The sequence below is a fragment of the Labrus mixtus genome, chromosome 18, assembly GCF_963584025.1.
Source record: "Labrus mixtus chromosome 18, fLabMix1.1, whole genome shotgun sequence".
Classification (NCBI taxonomy): domain Eukaryota; kingdom Metazoa; phylum Chordata; class Actinopteri; order Labriformes; family Labridae; genus Labrus; species Labrus mixtus.
The window spans coordinates 15,700,771-15,723,516 of NC_083629.1; the positions used below are offsets into that span (position 1 = coordinate 15,700,771).

General features: G+C 40.8%; 3 protein-coding genes across 3 annotated transcripts; 1 reads left to right on the forward strand and 2 right to left on the reverse strand.

Annotated features, from left to right (window-relative positions):
- Positions 1-1,013: 1,013 nt before the first annotated feature.
- On the reverse strand, positions 1,014-14,148 carry LOC132993790 (microtubule-associated protein 1S-like). The gene is made up of 10 exons (XM_061063832.1): positions 13,740-14,148; positions 12,752-12,847; positions 10,999-11,081; positions 10,525-10,662; positions 8,930-9,431; positions 8,514-8,600; positions 4,994-7,464; positions 4,138-4,273; positions 3,788-4,005; positions 1,014-3,623 (listed from the first exon to the last, which is right to left on the reverse strand). The coding sequence occupies exons 1-10, from the start codon at positions 14,008-14,010 to the stop codon at positions 3,468-3,470; spliced, it is 4,158 nt and encodes a 1,385-aa protein (XP_060919815.1). The 5' UTR covers positions 14,011-14,148; the 3' UTR covers positions 1,014-3,467.
- A 202-nt stretch (positions 14,149-14,350) lies between these two features.
- On the reverse strand, positions 14,351-15,733 carry LOC132993161 (cocaine- and amphetamine-regulated transcript protein-like). The gene is made up of 3 exons (XM_061062840.1): positions 15,407-15,733; positions 15,113-15,193; positions 14,351-14,871 (listed from the first exon to the last, which is right to left on the reverse strand). The coding sequence occupies exons 1-3, from the start codon at positions 15,539-15,541 to the stop codon at positions 14,764-14,766; spliced, it is 324 nt and encodes a 107-aa protein (XP_060918823.1). The 5' UTR covers positions 15,542-15,733; the 3' UTR covers positions 14,351-14,763.
- A 1,818-nt stretch (positions 15,734-17,551) lies between these two features.
- On the forward strand, positions 17,552-22,361 carry yju2 (YJU2 splicing factor homolog). Its single transcript, XM_061062858.1, has 8 exons — positions 17,552-17,708; positions 17,998-18,098; positions 20,248-20,392; positions 20,547-20,681; positions 20,776-20,957; positions 21,172-21,334; positions 21,650-21,821; positions 21,937-22,361. Exons 1-8 carry the CDS (start codon positions 17,685-17,687, stop codon positions 22,056-22,058), a joined length of 1,044 nt encoding a protein of 347 aa, XP_060918841.1. The 5' UTR covers positions 17,552-17,684; the 3' UTR covers positions 22,059-22,361.
- Positions 22,362-22,746: the final 385 nt, after the last annotated feature.

Genomic DNA, 22,746 nt, shown 5'->3' on the forward strand with positions numbered 1-22,746 from the left:
GCATGATAACCTATCAAATGTGAGGAAAACCACCAGTAACAAATAATGATCTAAAATAAACTGGTTAAGTAGTTGACCCAGTTTTGCAACATGAGCCCATCACATTTTCGTTCTCTGTGACTGAACTCCAGTGGTTATGAAAGCGAGAGCGACATCTGGTGGCTAAACGTGGACAAAAAGAAGACAAAAGTAACTTTCCCTGCTTTGTAAAACTTAAAGTGTCTCAAGTATCAAATCAAACATAACAAGATTACGCAAGACTTTCAGGAAAAGCCTTTTGATAGCAACGACGCCCTTACAATTACAGAGTCACACTACGAATATTGCACTTACACTTGTACCAAGAAAAACAAGAATATGAGAAAATGACTGTTTGAACTGGATCATGCCCACCAACAGTGTCAAGTCTGTTTCTCTTTCTGAATCGAAAGATGAAACCAAGTTCACTTCAGCAACACAAGCTGAGAACATGATGGGTAAAGTGGTTCATATGAACAGCCTACATAAATAAAACCAACATTTGATCCAGATTATAGTAATTATTCAATATTATACAAGGAGAAAAGAGGACATGTTTACCAAAGAGCCTTTATAATAATTTCATATTTTATGTGTGAAAGTGATCTATTTTTTGTAGTTTGGAGGGACACAGTTTCAACGAGTGAACAATCTTAATCCTGTTATAAAATGTCGAGAAAATAGTCTTGATGAATGTACCAGAATCAAACTCAAATTAAAAGTACTCAAAATAAAGTCTACATTGAAATTAAATTAAAATAACTGTTATTTCTGTTAACATTTTGTCTGCGTTTTTTTTTTTGCACGAGTATTTTTTGTGGTAATATGGTAAAAAAAAAAAAAAAATCACCTAGAACAGAGAATACTTCCTCAGACAAGCGGAGCAGACCTGTTTTCAGATGCAACATGTTGGGAATTTCCTTCATCATCCCCTAGAAAGCTTTGATCAAGCATCTGCACTTTAAAAACTCTCAACAGACATGTGTGAATGGTGATGCACATTCTTTATTCATCATCCCAGTCCCCCCCAAAATCCACATATGTTGACATTGTTACTGTGTTCGACTACACACAATTACAAAGTGAAAGGTTGTCCGTGTTCAACCCTCGTTTTTCATCCCACCATTCTGCTCTCCCATAGTGCTTTGCTCTCTGTCTTCATGAATATCATGAATGAAACATCAAACAGTACATACAATAGTTAATACATGCAGACACATACAGATAGTTACAGTTCACTTCGCTACAGTGGAGTTCAAGTTCCGGTTATCCATTCTAACTCAAATCTCAATATTTCATTTAACCTGCCTGCCTTTTTCAGAAACTGTGTCACATGTAGGAGAGAGTTTGAAGGGTTGTAATGAACATAATGTGAAAGTAATAATAAATACATACAAAGGATTTTCACAAATAAAACATGTAATAGTTGCATAAATATACTTTGGAGGCAGCATTCAGACAGGCAGGACAATGCTTAGTGGTGTGTTTGGTATGTCGTGCTATGGTGTTAAAAAAAACCATTCACATGTGTGAGAACTTTCCATGACATTGAAAAGTAACAAAGAGGATTATTCCTGATTTCTTTACATCCCTCTGGATTGTAAAGACATTCAAACAGGACACAATGAATTAAAAGGAAAACTATGGATGTCATCCATCATGAATCTGCTTTTCTTTTCTGCTTCTGTCATTTCCTAATCATTTCATTTCATGATATTGTGTTGTTTGTGCTGTGAGTGTAAGCAGTGATATATTTCCAGAACAATGTCCTAGAAGGAGCGGCAGCATTTAAGCAGAATCAAATTATTCATGTGTCATTTATTTAAAAAACAACTCTTGGGTCTATATGTCTTCTTGTAATCTTTTATGCAAAAACATGGATGGGAATTTTGACCTGCACATTGCATTTATTGTCCCTTTAACTAGTTCAAGATTATGCTTTAAATTTCAGGCAGCTTTCTAAGAAAATATGGACCCATTCAATTTACAGTGTGTTCGTCAATTACAGCAAATCAGTGTAGAATCATTAAGTGTCAGCTTTGATAGTTTCCAATAAGGAATAGAATCTAATACTGAAATGATCTGTATTTAGTATTTACATACTTTGAAGCTGTGGTTACCACCCACTGTGACTACACCAAGTGTTTCTGCAGTGCAAAATATTCATGTAAAATAAACCGTATGACCATATCCACAAATACATATCATCACGTATTTATAGTAAGATAAAAATGCATACCAAAGCGTTTACTGTCTCATTCCTGATGATTTTAAGCAGTTGTAATGGATTATAATTAATTACCATTTTTAATAAGATGAGCGCTTTAATGCTATTACATTTAATCTGGTTCTCTTCTAATCCCTGTTGAAGGATTTATCTTTGCACACTCAGACTGAGTAATCTCAAATCAAGTGGGCGATTATCACTCACTATCATCAGATTTGTCCAATCCTCTCTGATTTTTTTTTACAACTCCACGTCCTTTCAGTCTGGTGGTCAAAAGTGAGGCTGCAGTGACGCAAAACTTTTTTTTTTAAGCAGGTACAACAGACAGCACAGCTCGATTGCTTACAGTGCTAAAAACCCACACCTGACCACACGCTGTGTTTCCCTTACAGAAAGGGGTGCCTGAAGAAGATGGTATACTCTTTAATTTACCACAAATGTTTTATTTTTCACCAGTATAGGACAGTAATTGCAGCATACTACTGAATATTGTCAATCAATCAATCAATGGTGTGAATCAGAGGGTATTTAGAAGTGGGTATACCCTATGGAGACTGAAAAACAAGTGGGTATACTCCATATACCTGTGTATACCCTTGCACTACACCACTGGTTACAATCACAATGTAAGACTTTCTTTTAATTCTCCTGCATTCATTTACAAATAAAACACGACAGATGCTGTCTGGAGCAGGTTGATTTAAGTGAAAGGAAAAAAAATGCACTAAAAGCTTTTAACCAAGCAAAAACTACTACTTAGTATACAGAGGACAAGCTGACACATTGTCCCTTTTAACCCCGTGTGTGCTAACTTAATTGACTAATCTACAGCTTTCATGTGGATCCACATGTTTGCAGCCCGACATGCATCTCTAGCAGCCAGTGTGATTTCCTCTCCTGTTTTGCACAGGGTCATGGGTAGAGAGAAAGAAAAAAAAGCAACACTCCCCACAGGAACAGTTCTCCGAGGATGGAGAGAAATTACTTGTTTGGGTGCAAACGTTGCCCAAAAAAAGAAGCGATTCAGAAGAAGCTGGGGTGTCATCATCCAATCAGTTGTGTTCGTGCACGAGGGGGCAATCCATTCTCTTTATGTAGCCACAACACATGTTTTTTACTTTAGCTTTCTGTCGCTCGTTTAGCCTACTTTTCTATCTTACACGCACACACGCCCACCCTTGAGCTCAAATGCATCACCTGTTGCTGCATGCCCAAGTCTTCTTCAAAACTCTATCTTGCAGGCAGGGAAGGTCTCATCCTGCATGGCGACAGTGCTATTGGATCCAAGCACGGTGATGCCCAGCTCCCTTTGTCTATCCAGGGTCTGCTGGTACCACTCCTGCATCGGCACAGACTCGAAGGTCGGGATCACGGTCACCTGGAGTTACAGAGAGAACGATGGGCTGATATAAAGGGTTTATCAGGCAGAGCTGAATTTTCTCTCGTTAGCTCTTCTTAGGCTAAATGCTACATCAAACAAACAACAACCTGATGTCATTTATGTGTAAATGTGCATTTATCTCGTTGTGTTTGTGTTTCTACCTGCATGGTGTCAGGCCAGGATCGTTTGCCATCCAGTAGTGCGTCCAGCGTGTTCCTCAGTAGCTCCTCTCTCTCTGGACTGTCACCGCTGATGATGTAGCAGGAGGAGCGAACACACCTGAAGAAGTCCACACTGACTGTTGAGGAGGAGGATCCAGAGGGAATGTAGGCCAAGTCCACGTACACACTGACTTCTCCATTAGAGGTAGTTTTGGAGCCTGTGGTAAGAGAGATAACTGCTGTGTGAAAAAGAAATCAGTGGACACACTTTTGTCCATAAAATACTAAATATTGGAAAGGAAATTGTAAGACTGAAGCCAAACATTTCATATCTATTGTATAACTCATACCTGGATTGGCTGCGGACTTTGCTGGTGCTGAACGGTTGCTAGAGGAAGGGGTGCGAGTCAAGGAGACCTTTGCCACTCCACTTTGACTCCCTGTCCTGCCTTTACCCGAGCCTGATCTTTGGGAAGCTTCAATAACCTGCAAACAGAAAAGCTTAACTTATTAGAAGTCAATGAATTCACTCTGCCTTGATAATAAATCATCTTCTCAAAATAATCACCTTGGAACAGTAGGTCCTCAAAAAATGTCTTCCATGAGCATCTACCTAATCATGTTCAATGCTTGTAAGTTTTTTTGTAAGCTTTTTGAAATTTTGGAAAAAGAAAATGTATTTCCTGTAAATTTAAATGTGTTGTTCTACACATTTAATTAGAAAAACTTTAACTACCCGTTGAGTGCCCAATCTGACCTTGGACCTGTGATGTGTCACACAGAAATATTTCAATGAATTGATGATCATTGGAGTTCAATTGAGGATATCCAAATAAGCTGCCCAAAAGCCCTTGGTAAAGGAAACTGCCACAGGTGAGACTGCAGGGAGGGGATCTAGGTGGCTTTAGATCAGGAGATCTGAGCCGTGGGCCAACGCTGCAGGGACACAAGCCATGGCCTGATCAACCCTGACTGGTCCCCTGAGCGAAGGTTACTAATGTTGTGCAGGATGCTTTTTATCATTATAGTCTTTAGATGAAACATTTTCCAACTGTGACCAAAAGTAGAAACTTAAAGGGGACACACCACTTCACATTCGCAGCCATGAAAACAAAATTCACCAAAATGTTTGGCACAAGACTTCATGAACGTCTGCGCAGAATTTCACAGACAGACTTAACTTCTATGGTCATAAGACGAACTCACCGCTGGCGTTTTTTTCCCTCGCATGCCGGCCCCTTTTGCCCTCTTCCCGTTAGCGTCAGAGTCAGACTGAGGAACGGGCATGGAGGCGTCAGGGTGTGGGGGTAGGGGTGGACTATCCCTGAGAGGGGCTGGAGGCGGGTCCTGAGGCAGAGCCCGACTTGTGCGGAGGTCATGTGGGGAGTTAGACGGCTCGCTGCAAGACTCGTCCTCATCCGAGTCCAGAGCGCCATCTGCTGTGGTGGACGGACAGTCCTCGGTGATGACAGGGGCGTTTGACTCGCTGGGGGACGCTTCCTTTGGGTTGTTGTTATTGTGGCTGTGATGAAAGGCTCCTCTGAAGGGCTCACTCCCACCTGAGCTCGAGTCGGGTGCTTTGAAATGCTTGAACTCGCAGGGGGAAACCAGACACAGATCCACATCGTGAGCTGACGCATCAAAATGGAGCGTGTTCGGAGCTGGAGGGCGTCCCATATCTGAACCCTGCCCTAAAGACCTTGGAGCCTTTTTAGCTGGAAGAGACATCCCCGCACAATGGCTGCTATTGGAGTTGGAGTGCTGAACACTGTCGTCCCCGTCTCTCTGGCTCACATAGATTGGTCCCTGCTCCAAGGACATCGACAGTGATTCGTCCACTTCTGTGGACTGAGGTGAGCTCACCTCTGCGGGCATGGAGTGTGTGGTGGTCGTGGTAGTGAAAGAGGGAGAGGGGTCGGAGGATCCGTCTTTAAACGAACCCAAAGAAAGGAAGCTCAGCTGCTTCTCTCTGGGATTCGAGTTGCTCTCTGTGACCGTTTTGGGCTGCTCCTCACATTGCTTGGATGATCCATTTGGCTGGTTGACATCAGCTGCGTCTAAGTCCCCCTGCGCCTGTAACCGGCTGAGAGTGGCCCTGTTGCACCACACATCAGCCGGGGACAGACAGTAAGGAGTGTGGCCTGCACTGTTGGGCCGTGAGTCAGGGGAGGCTTGCTCTACGGTCTCCTCATCAGGGCTGTTGGCTGCCTTGTTGTCTGGAGACGAACGGGAGGGAGGGCTGCTCCTCAAAGCCCCATCCAGGAGAGTGTATTCGGTTGGGGTTATATCTTGCTGGACTGTTTGTTCTGTCATTGGTGCTTTGTTCAAGGGACAGGGAAATCCTAAAACCTTTGCTGGCTTAGACGAGTTCCCAGACTGGTCTTGCTCAGCTTTCTCTCCAGTGCAAGGCTTTTCTTGTGCTCCATTATCAACACTCTCCCCTCCCATCAGCCCTGTGCAACCTGCTGCTTCTTCCCCTCGTGTATCAGCAGCTTCATTAACTACCTCTTCCTTCAAACCTCCAGCGATCCTTCCATTACCTGACTCGCTGATTTTTTTATTTCCTTTCTCTGCGTCTTCCCTTTCACTCTCCGCCCGGAGCTGGAGGAAAGCAGCTGTCATATCCTCAGGGGAAGACAATTTGGAGCCACAAGGGTTCTCTTCAGGCTCTTTCTCGTGTTTTTGATGCTGCTGCTCTGCATCTGGCTCTGGGGTTTCTGACACAGTCCTAGCATTGGGTTTTGTTAAGTTGTTTTTTGACAATTCAGTGTCTGCATGTGCCTTCTTGCCATTGCTTGTATCCTTTCCTGGTGGTTTTTTTGTTTTCTTTGCCCCCATTTTAGAGTCATTCTTTGCTTCCTTTTTAAGTTTAGTTTTATTTTCAGTCTTTGGTTTAGGAGTGACAAGATCCTTTTTCCCGTGATCATTCCTGACAACACTGTTCTCTTCTTTATTGCCAGCCTTCTCCTCTTTTTTTCCATCCCTCCCTCCACCCTTTTTTGAACTATTCTTCTCTGATGCTGCTGCTTTTTGCTTTGCACCGGCCTCTTTGATTCTGCTTTTGTCAGCGTCTCTTGTTGCAAGTCCATTAAATACTTTGCCTTTTTCCCGTACAAATACCTCCTTTCCCTCTTCTTTCCCTCCCCGATCCTTTCCTTGTTTGGGTGTCGACTCCTTCCCTTGTGACCTCCCACTGTCCTGGCTCTCAGTCCTCTTGGTCTGTCTTTCCTCCCCCAGCCTCTCCAGATCCCCGGTGGTCACAGTGGGTTTCTGGAGGAATGCCAGCCCCTTCAGCTTCTCTAGCCCCTGCAGTAGCTTCGCCTGCGGGGTAATACCAGGGAACAGCACCCTGACCACCTTCTCCTGTGTACACGCTGGGTGCCACACAAGCAGGGCAGACACTGAGGCCAGGGCAGGGAGAGGGAGAGTTTGGGATTTGGATGCTGATGACACTGCAGCAGGCCAGTTTTGCATGAATGTCTGGTACTCCTCACTGTTTTTGCCTGGGTTGAGGATATATAAGTCCAACTGTCCCACTCCCATTTTTTGAAACAGTGTGAGTGGCTCAATGGGGACCCCTTGTGGTCGGATCAGAGGATGTGGTCTGATGTCTAACTTCTTCAACAACTGTAGGGTGAGGGCTGCCTGGTGTGTGCTCCTCAGTACATTGTCAACACCTGGCATGAGAAAAAACGATAACTTGACTTCATAGGAATCAGTCACATCAGAAACTGAGCTGATTACTTGAGGGTTTTATCTCTCACTGTCTTGTTGTGTCAAAAATATCCACCTATTAATGTGTATGAATATGAGGACCACCAAACTCCAGGGTATAAAAGAGTTGCAGTTCAGATTCCTTCTTCCTTTTTTCTTCTTCAGAAGTTATTTCTATGAATTCCCTTTGCCCCCTTACTCCCCTTTCCCTTTTAGTCCCTTTTTTAAATCTCTTTTTAAAATGCATTTTTTTTAGATGGCCTTTTACTAATCCAGAACTGTGTATGACTCTTTATTGGTACTCTTTGATTATGTACACATCAACATGTACAGTATATCGACAAAGACTAAAACACACTTTCTGTCACGCTGTATATTTTTTTAATGTATCTGAAACATTGGCTGCAAGTTTAGTTTGTTTTGTTCCTAAGTAAATGTTCCCTGTACTGTATTTTTATCTCTTCACAGAATAAGACTCTTATTATTCTGCTGTTGTGAAACATTTTGTTAGTATATGTGAAGAGGTGCTAAAAAAATAAAGGGCTTTTTATCATTATTATAATGATTTCTGCAGTTGCTGGGTATGTGATGTTTCTTACTTTAGTTACCAAGTTCAAACTCATATTCAAAAAATATCTTGCATTAAAAAAATCGCATGTAAGACCATCTTCATGTTAACTGACTTCAATTGTTAAATAAAAAAAGAGCCTTAGATTAGCTTGGAAGAACAAGGAAAGAAAGACTTCTCATAAAAAAATGTAGAAACTTAAGGAAGCAAATACATACAACTAGTTTGTTAAGGTTCAAAGATATATGCAGTTCAAAACCTACATGGTGGTTTAAAAGAAAAAAAAAGAATAGTCTACCGTTTAATCTTGAAAAGGCCAACACTGGACAGGTAACTAATTCATGTATCATTGAAGTTTTGCAATGCAAATGTAAACGCTAACGGACACAGATCTGATAAGCAGGAGGGACAACAACAGACAGTACGTTTTAAAACATCACTCACAAGGCTGTTCCTCCACCTGCAACCTGCTGGGGGCGTTAAAGAATACAACTCCCAGCTCTGGGGAGATGAGCTTCTTTGACGAGTCATCTGTTCAGACAACATGAAGACACAGAGCAGCGAATAAAAAGGATGTTTGAACATGAAACAGAGGACTACAGAGAATGTCTCTTCACATTCAAAAATTACATTTTCTTTTTTGCATGAATATCAACACCATCACCATCGTTCTTTTACAAAAGAGGGATCCCCAACCTGTTTTTCCCACTATAACATGTTTTTTTTGGGAAGTTTTAACTATCTTAATTAAAATAAATAAACTAAACCAGGGTCTAAATGTAGAGGTTGATATGTGCTGTACAGATTTTTTTAGCATCTGTAAATTAAGGCTATATGATCATAAGTGACTTTACTTTTACCTTTGACATCAGAGCTCATCTCCAGCTCAGCCACCTTTCTCTCCAGGAAGGTGTTGACTCCCGGGAGATTCTCCGTCCCGATGTGCGTCAACAAGACTGCATCAACTCTGTCGAGGTGGCGTACCAGCTTCCAGAAGCAGGCCTGGGAGTCTGAGCCGCCGTCCATCAACACCGTGAAACCGTTCACAGCAAAGAAGGCGCAGTCACCGCGGCCGGCAGGGAAAACATAGCAGCAAGGGCGAGACAGCTTGAGAAAACCCACAGTGATGGGAGGAGGCAGGAGGTCGAAGGGAGATGGAGGAGAGACGGTGCCAGAGATGAGGGAGGTGAATTCCCCCAGCGCCTCCATGGCAGGCAGCACCTCTGGGGGATTGATGTGCAGTGTGAACGGACCCTGCAGAAGCTGGTTTTCCAACAGAGTCTTCCTCCAGTGGCCGATGTTGGGACAGCTGAGGGTCAGACGGAGTTTGGAGGAGGTGGCAGGGACCTCTTGATTTATAAACTAAAGACAGAACATGATCCTATTGTTACAGGACATATTTGTTTTTCAAGCACTGTCAAGTTTTTTAAACACTCTCATCCAATATTATCTTATCACAGATGAATTGTGAAGACATAAACACAAGCAAATAAGAAATCCCTGCACAAAAAGAAAGAGGGCAGTAAAAAGAGAGTAAGAGCAAGTTTGGTCCATGCACACTTAATAAAAACAAGAGATCATTTTTATGAGTTTAGTAAGAAAAAGGAATAGATACATAAAATTTCAACTGAATGTGAACCATAACCAATGTAATTAATTGACTAAAGAGCCTATATAGGTATATATGGCAAGGTATAAGATGTAAGGCAATCTCAACATTTTGCAGTAAGCTTAAGAAAGGGGGGTTGCGGTCTGCTTTCTCTCACAGACTTTTATTTTGTAGCACAGAGGAGAGCTGTGATTATCTGGTGCAACCTATCATATAAAAGCTCAATAGAAAAGCAAGAGAGCTTCCATCCCCACACAGGCAATCTGTTACATCAATGATTTTGATAACCCATGGGTGAAACAGACTTTTAAAGAAAGATCATAAGAAAACATCAACTAGAGGGAGATATTGCAAAGCTCAAGTGGTGTGCATATGATTCAGATAAAGCTGATATTAGATTTAAAGACCTCGACAGTAAAGGGGCTCAACGCAGCGTAATGAGAGAAGGAAAACTGCTCTGTTTTGAAAAACATGTCTTAGAGAACAAGACTGTTATCGATACCTTCAGCTGTGAAATGCTGTTAATATGAAGGTGAGAAATGTATCCCAAGCAAACTTCGTTAACGTTAAGGTATCATCTAAAGAATACATTGTTTATTTACATCCAAGGAAACGGTGAAATTTACTTTCTGAGTTACACAGAAAATGATTTAAGTCAGAAAAATGTCTCTTCAGTTATTCCATTGACACAAAAGAAATCGATCACAGCATTGATAATGGTTTGACTGTTTTGAGCTATTTTTCACTGCCAACATTCCTTTGGTTTTAGCTTCTTAAATGTGAGGCTCCAGAGCTTAATTTGTCAAAAACAAAAAAAGTAAAGGTCACAGAGAGACAATGTCGTACCTGCTCGGTTAGTATCTGTTTCAGCAGCTGTGGTGAAAACAGCCCTCTATGAAACAGCAGCTCTCCGCTCTCCTCCACACTCTGGCCAGCCAAGATCAGCAGCTTGTGTGCAGAATCCCTGGACAGCAGAGCCAACACCTGGCCATGGTCACAAAAAGAGAAAGAGCTTTTATTTTGCAATGTCACTTTGTTCTCGGATAATGGAAAGGGAAAGAACAGCATCAAAGGAAACGAAAAGAGGAGGCACACATAAAAAAAACATAGATTACCACATTGCATAATTCAAAACCTAAGAGGCTTTTGTGCTTATTCAGCAAAAAAATGAACTGAGAAGCATTATGATGATTCATAACTCACATTCAAGTCATGTTTTATGCACATATACACATCATTCGGTGGCTACAGGTTATCAAATTTGATTTGGTCAAATATCTTTCAAGAATTTGGAGAATAAACCTGAGTTTCTCCACTCACCTCTGGGTGAACCTGGTCTTGAGCTGGACTGATCAGCACCTGAGTGTCCAACACTCTGGTACTGTGGCGGAGGCACTTCTGCCCTAAGGGTGCAAAGAGAAAAACAGAGAGTAGAAAAAGTAAGACTGACAGGCAAGGAAAGTAAACAAGAACTCGGGTAAAGTCAGAGCTGAGGGAGGGAGAGACAAGCTGACAGATCTGAGCTGAGAATAATGGGAGGTAAACACAAAGAAGTCAGACTGAACTGGGACAGCCAGGCGTGTGATTGATTCCCTCAGAGAAACAGAGGAAGGAAGAAGAATGGAACAGCTGAGTCAGAGGGACCGTGTGAGGACGAGATGCCAAGTTAACTCAATCAGCAGCGCAAATCCAGTCTAAGGGGTGCTAGATCAACGTTTGATGATGCAGAGGCTAACAAAGGCCAAACGGAAAGTAATGAGAAAATCACGTAAAAAAGTTTGTCTTAAAATAAACATAAACTGAAAGATACAAGATACAGAAGATTACAAAATGTGTCTCTGCTAGCTCTTCATTAGCCATTTTGTTCCCATTTAAGGGGGAGACCAAAAAAAACAGAGTTATTTCCTTTTGTTTTGTTCTTGCTAAACTTAGACACAGAGGAAGCCCCAAATGTCCCATCAGGTGATACTTTTTACCTTGTGCACTGAGGCTAATTATCTTAATCAAACAAGTTATGATATCGTCACACAGGGTCATTTAAACAACTCATCGTCCTGTTTTCACAAGATAGTGATCCATTTTGTTGAAACTCTTCAGTTATTGAAAAAGAATAAGGTAACAATCTAATTCACACACAAAAAAAAAATTCTTGTCCCACAAGATTGTTGTCTTGATTGCACAAAATAATGATGAGAATTATCGTGCACAAACAGGTTGTGATCTTTTTTTTTCATAAAAGGATTATATCTTCAGTGCACAAGACAATCAGAGAAAATGATCTCGCAAGATCAAAGTTACAGATAGATATGTTGTGGTAACAAGTTATCCTGTGCAAATAACTTATCATGCAGGCAAAATAATTTCTTTTTACTAAATTGCAGTTATTGTATAGGACAGCTGGAGAGAAACAGGACGTGTTGTGAGGAGCGAGAGGGGGTTGACATGCAGCACAGGACCAAAGCCGGATTTGAACCCACGGCTGCTGCACATCGACTATAGCCTCTGTCCGTGGAGCAGGTGACCTCACCATGAGGCCATCCTGCTTCCCCTTGGAACAAGTTTCTATCTTCACACAAGATTTGTATCTGTCATTGCCCAACAAGTTATTAACCTTGTTCCCACAATACAATTTAGCTGTGGAACATTATTTTACAAATTCCCGACAATAGCATGTTAACCCTAACTCTTATTAAATGAGACTTCCCTATGGAAGTGTTTGCCACATAGACGCTCCCTGGCTTCTATTTTATCCTTGTGAAAAGAGATGTCTTTTCTTGTCCCTGTTCATCACCACACTTCAGGGATAAGCAGTATTACAACTGTCTGACTGATGTTTGTCAGCATTTTCCCCAGTTGCCCTCGGCCCTGCAGGGAGGTGGCACCGCTTAGTTAAAGGGCTCCATTGTTTTCTGTCCACTGGGCCCACCCATGTCTAACAATCGCCCAACTGCTCCACCACTTTCCTTCCTTCCTTCCTTCCTTCCTCATTGACCCCTGACCGATTGAACCGCTAAGTAACAAGAGGCACAGGGTTGTCTGTAGAGTTTGAGCAGGGAGTCACACTCGCGCTTACCTGCACCCTTGAAAGACGCCGTATGATGGGACAGAAACTCTTGGAGAAAGAGGTTCAGATTACACGATTGTAAGTCGACATCCCAGGACCGGATACCTAGAGGTCAAAGTGAAAAGGTCGCATGAGGCAGCGGTCGGTTTTACTTTCGAACAAATGTCAAGATATTTAATTTCAAGTTTAATGTGCAAATTAAATTCACGAGTATAACACAAGCACACGTATGTGTACGTTTTTGTACACTATTACATGACATGTTGCACTTCTGATAACACAACAAGAGTGCGAGTTGAGATGACATAACATATATGTAAACATGTTGCAGAAATGAAAAGTCATATGTGATAACATTTCAGACATCTTGAAGTGAATAAACCATCACAACAAATGACACACACTTCAGCACATGAAAAGATGAGACTTTAGATATTTTTGAGCACACAGTGTTAAAATGTGACTGATTGAAAACATCTGAATCGCTCTTGGTCTTTATTGTTCTATGTTCCTGTTATTTCAGTGTATTTTTTACCCAAATTATTTACCCATGGTGTACAGTCGAGCGTAGTTTGTAAAGGGTTATTCTTGCATGTCTACAGCATCCGCATTAACTGCTGTTCAACAACACGCAAAGGTAAATGGCACATCGTTTACAAGTGTCTATCTGTTGGCTTAATATCCGCCCTGCAACATTCCCCCAAAAGCGTCTCCTTACATAACGATTCACTGATTCAAAGACAGTCCACCAGCCTCAGACTGCTTTTGATTATAATGCGCCTTCAGGGACGAGGTGGTGCTGATGCTGGAGTATGGGCAGATGACGCATCCTCAGCCCTGTAGGGTGGATAAAATTGCACCAACACTGCAATGTAGCACCCTCAGTAAATGTTTAATCGACGAGAACTTGTAGAATCTGCATTTTTTTTTATTCGATGGTGAAAGAAACCAAAGCGATGTACAGTCGCTGTGAATGGTGGGGTTGAAATACACGTACCTCGCTCTATTTCCTCACTGATGTGACCCGTGTGTCCAGGGGGAGCAGTCCGTCCGATGATGATGAGCAGGGAGTATTTGTGGAGGCAGAAGTCGGTGTTTGCGGTGGCAGCGCGCCTCGGCTCCTCCTGGACCTCCCTCTCCAGCACCCGGCTGGACGCCATGTTGGAAAGCTCGCACTCGGCTGTGATGTCATTGAAAAAGGCTGACAGCAGCGCCTCTTTCTTATTGCACAGAGATGACAGCTGCTGTGCAGGAATGCAGCCGCACATTAGCGGATGTGTAGGAGGAGGCTGAATTATTGATGGCCCGTGGCAAAAGGAATCAATTCACTTCTCTTGTTGGTGTCCAAGTAGAAGTAAACAGGTCCTTTACTTAGAAGCAGCCTACTAATACCATAAAGTATAAATACTGTGACTTCAAGTCCTGCACTGAAAATGTAAGCAACGCCAAAGTGAAAGTCGGCCTGTGTAATATTGTGTGCTGTAATAAGGTAGCACAAGTAGACCAACACAAATGAGCCCATTTCAAGAAAAGGAGAAAATATCCTTTGTGTTTCTACAATAAATCACAATCAATCAAAAGCTGCTAAATGACACAAAGACACTTCAATAAAGTTGAGTAAATTTATTGACCCCCTCATCATACAAATGTGTTTAGAAACCAATTGTCCACAATTTTCCACAGAACAGGAACAAGTGCAGCAGATAAAATGAAAAAAAGAAAACGAGGTCCTGACAAAAATTACATTCAAATATACAAACAAGATGCCATAACTCTTCACAAAATAACTTTACCTAAGATCTGTTACACACATTAAAAGTCAAGGTTGAGACGGATGTACACATGCAAAAACAATGTACACAATTAAAAACTAACATTGTGACATTTGACATCCAGTCCAGGTTTATAAAAGAAAATCACATTTTATCCGTATCGTTCCCGGACTAACAACAGACTGGTCCCTTCAATCCCATCACTCCTCTCCTGTGTTTTCTTGCACCCTTTGCCTTGTTTTTCTTCTTTCACAAACATTTGAGAACATAGAAATTACAGGCAGTACCCCGAGGACAGCTGCACAGCGTTCCAATACGCGCGCCTTTACGCACGGCACACGGCTCCCCAGCGTCACACTGCAATGATTGAAAATGATTATTTTCTTGCCAAAAAAAATCTTTAACCCTTTAAAACAATGAATTTTACACGTATGCCTAGAGAATTTTGAATTTATGCATGCTCTAAGAAGACAAATAACCTTTTAAACCGCTTTTACCTCAGCGTATTTACACATAGTACATCCGAAATACTACAAAACATAGGCCTACCTACTAAATTGATGAGTTAGACCCAATATTTCAAATGTCATGTACATACCGAAGGCAGCCAGCCAAGCTTTTTCTCTAAAGGCATCTCTTTGCTCCTCAGCTTCTCCAAAACTTCTTGCAAGGCGTCAATCTGCATTGAAAAGAGTTCAGATTAAACTTTAGTGAAAGATAAATTAGAATCATTAGAGCTTGACTTGACATTGGAAACTCATTAGACTTCATTTCGAAGCTGAACATTTCAGCCCCTTGCTTCCTGTGCGTAATCGTTTGTAATAGATCATTTCGCGAGCTTCTCTCCAGAACATATCAAATATTGTACAATTTCCTTCATAAATTCTCTCACCAGGTCTCTCTCCTGCTGAGTCTTCAGGGAGAAATCCAACGATCGCGTCTCCAGAGAGGAGTCCTCTGCGCGAGCTAACCACAGAAAGGTGCAGCAGCAGGTGGCCGCGAGGAGGAGAGCACGAGCGCTGATCATGGTGCTGAAACACAAACAGGAGGCGTCTTTATCTTTAGGGTGGGGGGAAGTCAGTCAAAACGCCCTGGACGTATGGAAGTCTCCGGTACTAAGATGCCCCCCTCTTTATACGCTTCGCTGACATCAGCAAACCTCTGAAATATTGATGGAACATTGTGACACAGGTGACACTGATCAGCACCTTTGTATCTTTAGATAATCACAGGAAGGGACCTGACAGGGGGAAATCACGGAGGGGTTAAAGGTGGATTTACCTGCCATAAAACATATTTGATAAAGTAAACTGGTGGCTGATGGGGTTGAAAAGTCATTTTCGTCAATGATAGCATTTTATGCTGCATGTCTGACTTATTGATGAGTCGCTTTGATTTGATTCTGGCTCCCCCACAGATCATCGCAGAACAAATACAACGGACATGGCATTCAACTGTTGTGATTTGTCTTACACATATATCTTTTATTTGTATTAACTGTTGTTGAGAGATATTTTGTGAACACAAACCGTGTCCCCTTCTTTATGTTGCCACGAATCTATTCTCCTTCTCCCCTTCTGTCATGTTCAATAAAAGTGAAATCAGACCTCAGGTTGACCCACATTAACACCAATCTGTAATCAGGACCCAATTTCCTTTTGTAGGAATGACCTAAACCTGCCTGTGTGTGTGTGTGTGTGTGTGTGTGTGTGTGTGTGTGTGTGTGTGTGTGTGTGTGTGTGTGTGTGTGTGTGTGTGTGTGTGTGTGTGTGTGTGGGTGTGTGTATGTAGGTTTCACACAACACTAAAGGATGAAGCAATACGTTCAGTGTGAGAAAAGTTGCATAAAATGGTCACCAAGACACCTTTGTTATTACGTTCTATAGTTGTTATTGTAAAGCCAATATGAATAAAATTGATTAAATACTATACTTTTATTTGCAAGGGAATTGTACCTTTATATTTAGTTTGATGTGATTCAAAAAGATTTGGCTATTTGTTTAAAGATGAATGACTTGATTACTGTAAAGCAATATTACCTTTAACCTTTTGAAAGAAAAATGAAAGATGATATCAGTCTTAGATCCTCAGGTGGGGGCCTCCTGGTCGTTCCAAAGTCGAGACTTAAAACTAAAGGTGACCGGGCCTTTTCAGTCAGGGCCCCTCGACTTTGGAACGACCGCCCTGAGGAGATAAGACTTGCAGATTCCCTCAATTCTTTTAAATCCCTTCTTAAAACATACTTTTACAGACTTGCTTTTATGTGATGTCGTCTTCTTAATGTCTTTTCTTACTGGTTTTACTATTTTTATCTTCTTTTACTTCTTACTGTCCTTTTATTTATGGTCTTATCTCGTATTTATGCTCATATCTTAATCTCCTCTTGTGTTTTAACTTGGAAATTTCTTATCTTACTTACTTTGTCTATTTATGTTTCATATTTATATTTACTTTTTATTTTTATTAATATTATAGTTTTTTTTTATCCTTTAACCACTTGTTTCTATTTCTTTTACTGCTCTTACCTTCGTATTGCTGTTATCTTTTTATTTATTTTTTTCAGCTCTTTTAGTTTCTTACATTTTTTTAAATCTTTGGTTCCTCTTGGTCTCAGCTCTAGTTGTTGGGTTCTTGTGTTTCCTGGGTTCTTATAATGGTTCTTGTGATGGTCGGGTTATATATGTCTGTTGGGTATCGTGCACTTTGGGTTCTTTTCTGTTGAATTGTATTTAATTATTTTTAGTATTTTGCATCTGTTATATTCTTGCTGTTGTTAATGTTCTTCTGTGTTTGGTTTAGTTTGCTTTGTTCTTGTTTTTGCTGTTTGTCAAAGCACTTTGTAAACCTGTGTTTTTAAAAGGTGCTATATAAATAAAATAAATAAAAGTTATTATAAATATCTTCAAAAACGTTTTCTTTTTTATTTCCCTTTTCGTGTAGCTGACTCTACTCTGTTAATCTGATGATCTAATTTGTTAGTTTTATTCGACTCTCACCGCGGGGGGGCGCCAGCACTCTGTGAAGCTCTGTGAGGCAGGGGAAGTGATTACAATACACCCGGAAGTGCAATAAGGCCTACAAGCAGCTACCTGAAAGTGCATTGGTGCTAGCTCTAAATCTATTAATTCCGACGTTTCTCTCCTTACGCTTAGTTTCTAGCGAAAGCAACAATGTCTGAAAGAAAAGTGTTGAATGTGAGTATCTTTACGCCAACTACGAGCTTTGTCAGCGATATTAAAAAATGAGCGTTTGAAACCAATGAGGTTAACATTACCTTCAAGCTAAGTGTTTTTAGCAACTATTAATGAATTTGAGAGTAATATTTTAAATTAAGTTTTCCGCGAATTCCCATGTAGGCATCCAAAGTGTCTTATTTATGTCTCCAGCTTTCAAACTTCTGTTCCCCTGTTATTCTATATGCTTTAATAACTTCATTACAAATCCAGGTGTTTCATTAACAGATCTGTGTTTTGTCTCCAACAGAAATACTACCCACCAGATTTCGATCCATCTAAAATCCCGAAGCTTAAACTCCCCAAAGATCGTCAGTATGTGGTCAGATTGATGGCTCCCTTCAATATGAGGTATGTCTGTTTCACCTGTGGGTCAAACCCCGCTCAGGCGCTCACTCTTTACCATCCACTTCCTCTTATATCCAGTAAAAATTATAATTGGAACAAATTTTACATGCAAAAAAACGTATTCTCTATAACAGGGGTGGGCAACTGGCGGCCCGGGGGCCACATGCGGCCCCAATCAACCCTCAAGGTGGCCCTCAGGTCAATCTTTATATGAAGAAAATATGACAAAATCTGCCATGAAATCATGAAAACCAGAAGTATGTCCATAATAATAATTGATCACTGGTTTATGTTGAGTTAAATTGGAGACAACATCGTTTTTGTATTCTACAATTTGGCCCTCTGGCAGTGAGAATTAAATGAATGTGGCCCTTGCTGCGACCAAAGTTGCCCCTCCCTGCTCTATAACCATATTTATAAAATACACTTTATCAATCCCGCGAGAGGGAATTTAATTTGATACTCTGTGAGACATGCTCCACACACACAGGCTGAAATACACACACCATCATCATCGTCATCATCAACCTTTATTTAAGTTCTCGGAGAGCTCATTGAGGGCGACCCTCATTTACAACGATGCCGAGAAAACATACATAAGTGATAAACAACGAGAAATGAGATAAAGCTACTACAGAAAATAAAATCAATAAAAGAGCAATAAGAACAATAAAATATATACACTAAAATAATTTGAAAGCGTGAAATTACTACAGTGATAAGTCAGCAATTAAAATCAAATAAAAACAGTTACAGTCAGGTATTGGGCGGTTTAAAATAATATTTCTAAAGTGTTAAAAGTGCTCAAATTCAGGTCCTGTTGTAAAATGTTCCAGGAGTTTGCAGCACTAACACTAAAAGCAGTTTTCCCCAGGTCAGTCCTGACATGAGGAACCTGGAGAACCTGCCTCTCTCTCTCGAGCGAGTTAAAAATGGAGCAGGGTTCAGATGTAACAAGGAGGTGATATATGGTGGAAGCTTTCCAGTGAGGGCTTTATAGATAAAAAAAAAAAATGCCAGTGGTTATTGCGTCTCTCGGTGAGGGAGGGCCAACCAACTTTATTATGAAGAATGCAGTGGTGAGTCATGTAGCTATCACCGGTGATGAATCTAAGCGCAGAATGGTAAACAGCATCTAAGGGCTTTAGCGTAGCGGAAGAGGCATGCCTATAGACCACATAACCATAATCCAAAACTGAAAGAAAAACTGCTTCAATTATCCTTTTCCGACAGAACAAAGAGAAATTTAATTTATTTCTATATAGGTAACCAATCTTTTGTCGTAGTTTGACAGTAAGATTATCAATGTGAAGTTTGAATGTTAGTCTGTCATCTATCCATATACCGAGATATTTATAGGCTTTAACTCTCACGATAATGGATCCTAGCAGGGTGGTAATGTGAAGATTATTATCAGTTTCACATTTAGCCCTAGAAAACGACATACATTTAATTTTCTGAACATTTAAAAGTGCAACTTGGAGAACATTAAAGGAATGTTGCAGGTTCTCCATGGAAAGCTGAGCAGAGTTAGCAATACAGAACAATATTGTATCATCTGCATATAAGTGAGCATGTGAATGGTCGCTAGATAATAATGGAATAATTTTATTAATAAAAATTGTAAACAGGACTGGGACACATGCACAAACCATAGACTGTGAGACACAGGCAGGATCCTATGGATGTGCATTTAATGGAGAGATGTCGGGGGGGGGGGGCTGCCAACAGCTAGCGCTCCTGAGCTGGTGGGAGAGGGTGGGAGGTTAGTTGCTTTGCTCAAGGGCATCTTTACAGTGCTGAGGATGGGAACTGGCACCTCTCCAGCTACCAGACCAATTTCCGGACTTGGTCCGCACCAGTGATTTATGCTGGTGTTGACATGTCTTTGTTTTTGTTGCACTTCCATGCTGAGATATGTTGGCCTTCTTAAAACAAAGACGTAAATATTGTCCTTTGATAAATGTATAATGTATTGTGTCCGTTTATAACTGACCTTTACTTTTTATTGTTTCATAAGAAGTCTAGTGTTCTTTAGATTTATGGTTTTACTAACAACTAGACCAGAGCTGCTTTTACGTGTCTGAATGGCTTTTATTCACGGGGCCTGTTGCTATAGAGTCCTCAGTTTTGACTCTCTGATTGTTTGCAGATGTAAAACATGTGGAGAGTACATCTACAAGGGGAAGAAGTTCAATGCCCGCAAAGAGACTGTTCAGAATGAGCTGTACATGGGACTCCCCATCTTCCGTTTCTACATCAAATGTACTCGGTGTCTGGCTGAAATCACATTCAAGGTGAGACGATTTGAAGCTCTGATTATCACAGGGACACGTGTTTGAATGATAAATAACCTTTTTTTTTTTACGACAGGATAATATAACAGTTCAATTTAAAAAAGTACATCCACAGCTCTTTGTCTTGAACTCATATCTCATGTTGTGACCACAGACTGACCCGGAGAACACAGACTACGCTATGGAGCATGGTGCAACAAGAAACTTCCAGGCAGAGAAACTCATTGAAGAGGAGGAGAAGAGAATCCAAGAGGAGAGGGAGGAAGAGGAACTCAACAACCCAATGAAGGTTGGTGTTGTTGTTTTTTTCAACGTCATTTCATGTTTAAGATTTACATTTCTAAGATGAAAAAATAGTCAATTTCTATGCATTCCTCTACCAGGTGCTGGAAAACCGCACAAAGGATTCCAAGATGGAGATGGAAGTTTTGGAGAACCTGCAGGAGCTGAAGGAGCTGAACCAGAGGCAGGCTCAGGTTGACTTTGAGGGAATGATTGGGCGGTACAGAGAGCTGGAGAAGAGAGAGAAGGAAAAGGAGAAAGAAGAGGATGAACGAGAGACAAAGTAAGTGGAGGATGTTTAAACAGAAGATCATTAGGTAAAATAAAGGAAGAGGTAAAGAGTATTTGCTAAAACCAATTAAAGACTAGATGACTAATGGTAAAGCTAAATAGAAAATGTAATTTCCACCTGTTTGTTCTTTTATATTATTGTTGTGATCTCTGAGCAGCAGTCATTAAAATCCCCATCAATTCTAAATGTGCTAATTGTTTCACAGAGAGATGTTGGATCGTGCCCTTGTGAAAAGACTCAGAGACTCTGACTCTGACTCAGAGAAGGAGGAGAGCAGCAGCAGCAGCAGCAGCAGCTCGCAGCCAAAGAAAGCCATTACAGACAAACCAACAGACGTCCTCACCACTGACATCCCCAGAGAGGCACAGGTACATGTGAACACAGTGAGATCGTTTCCGTGATACTGAATGGGTTCATATGACAGCCATCAAAAGGTATTTAAGCGTATTTTTGAGCTTTCTGTGAGAAGATCCAGAACAGACTCCATTTCAATTGTTAAAAGTTTGTTTGTTCACATTTGGTTATGTCCTATATTTTGTAAGGTGCAAAATGTGTCTTGGATAGAGTATTATAATGCCAGCTTCATGTTTTTAAAACATAATTAATAAGTAATTTATTGATATCTGGTATCCTTAAAATGATGCAAATGATAAAAACTGAATCTCATGGTGTGTCTTCAACAGGGAACCTCATCTGGAGGAGTGAAGAGGGCTAAGGTGGAGAGCTGGGAGAGGAGTGTCGGGACGCTGGGCAAAGGAGGGGCACTAGGGTCACTTGTAGTGCGGAAGAAACCAGCAGCAGCCGTCAGTAAACCCAGTACGGTGGTGACTGCCTCTGCTTCCTCATCACAAACAGGTAATGCATACGACTTGTAGGAAAGCCTTCTAAGAGACACATTTGGATGGATCCGTTCCCCACAGTTCACATCCTATATCAAACGTTCGCAATTATTGTGTGTTTTGTTTTGCAGGTTCAAAGACATCTTCAGTTGAACCCAACAATGTCTCCAAGCCTGTTAACACTCTAAATGGCTCTTCATCTCTCAGCCTGCTGGGGGCGTATTCAGACAGCGACAGCAATGAGAGCGAGTGAAAAGAAGATGTTTGAAGGGAATCTTAATTTGTGACTGACACAAATTTGTACAAAAGATGCAAAGAGGAATATTCTGATATGGACCTTTTTGTAATTCTGCACAGAAATGAAAAAAAGGAAGAAAAAAAAACAGTTTCTGTATTTCCTATGAAGACATGTCTTTACAGAATGATTAGTCAATATGATAATGAGCAGTCATTAGTAGGTTTTGTTGTCTGTCCTTGAAAGCCAGTGACTATAACTATCCCTGATAAAATATCATTTGTTTATTTGATGTGTTTATTAAAAATCCTTTTAACTTCATGTCTCTCTCATTAGAAAAAATATTTCCCGAACTCCTGTATCTATGATCTATTATACAGGTATTTCACTGAGTTCATGGTGCTGATTTAATTGATTCAGAATTAGTTTGGACTATAAATCTGAATGTGATTTAATACATCTTAGGGTCAATGAGTAAATGTTACATACAGCATTGTATTTACAAGTTGCCAGATGAACTGGTGTTTGTATAATATTGGTATCAACATTTGATCTAGTTGTCAACTTTACATTATTTTAACTATAATGTTAGCTTTAACAGTTCATCCTTGACCTTGTGACCAGCGGATGACCAAAAAAAAAACCAACAACAGAAGATCCACTTACAATTTATCTCTTCGGCTTTAATTATTTGAACTGTCCTAAT

What these genes read in the sequence shown, in the direction of transcription:
- yju2 (XM_061062858.1), top strand. Translation starts at nt 17,685, where the DNA reads ATGTCTGAAAGAAAAGTGTTGAAT. An exon ending in AACTCAACAACCCAATGAAG is followed by an intron (nt 20,682 to 20,775) that starts GTTGGTGTTGTT and finishes TTCCTCTACCAG; the next exon opens with GTGCTGGAAAACCGCACAAA. An exon ending in GAGGATGAACGAGAGACAAA is followed by an intron (nt 20,958 to 21,171) that starts GTAAGTGGAGGA and finishes ATTGTTTCACAG; the next exon opens with AGAGATGTTGGATCGTGCCC.
- LOC132993161 (XM_061062840.1), bottom strand. Translation starts at nt 15,541, where the DNA reads ATGATCAGCGCTCGTGCTCTCCTCCTCGCGGCCACCTGCTGCTGCACC. An exon ending in CTCAGCAGGAGAGAGACCTG is followed by an intron (nt 15,194 to 15,406) that starts GTGAGAGAATTT and finishes TTTTCAATGCAG; the next exon opens with ATTGACGCCTTGCAAGAAGT. An exon ending in AGCTTGGCTGGCTGCCTTCG is followed by an intron (nt 14,872 to 15,112) that starts GTATGTACATGA and finishes CAATCATTGCAG; the next exon opens with TGTGACGCTGGGGAGCCGTG.
- LOC132993790 (XM_061063832.1), bottom strand. Translation starts at nt 14,010, where the DNA reads ATGTGCGGCTGCATTCCTGCACAGCAGCTGTCATCTCTGTGCAATAAG. An exon ending in GGCGTCTTTCAAGGGTGCAG is followed by an intron (nt 11,082 to 12,751) that starts GTAAGCGCGAGT and finishes TTGCACCCTTAG; the next exon opens with GGCAGAAGTGCCTCCGCCAC. An exon ending in GAGGGAAAAAAACGCCAGCG is followed by an intron (nt 4,274 to 4,993) that starts GTGAGTTCGTCT and finishes TTCTGTTTGCAG; the next exon opens with GTTATTGAAGCTTCCCAAAG.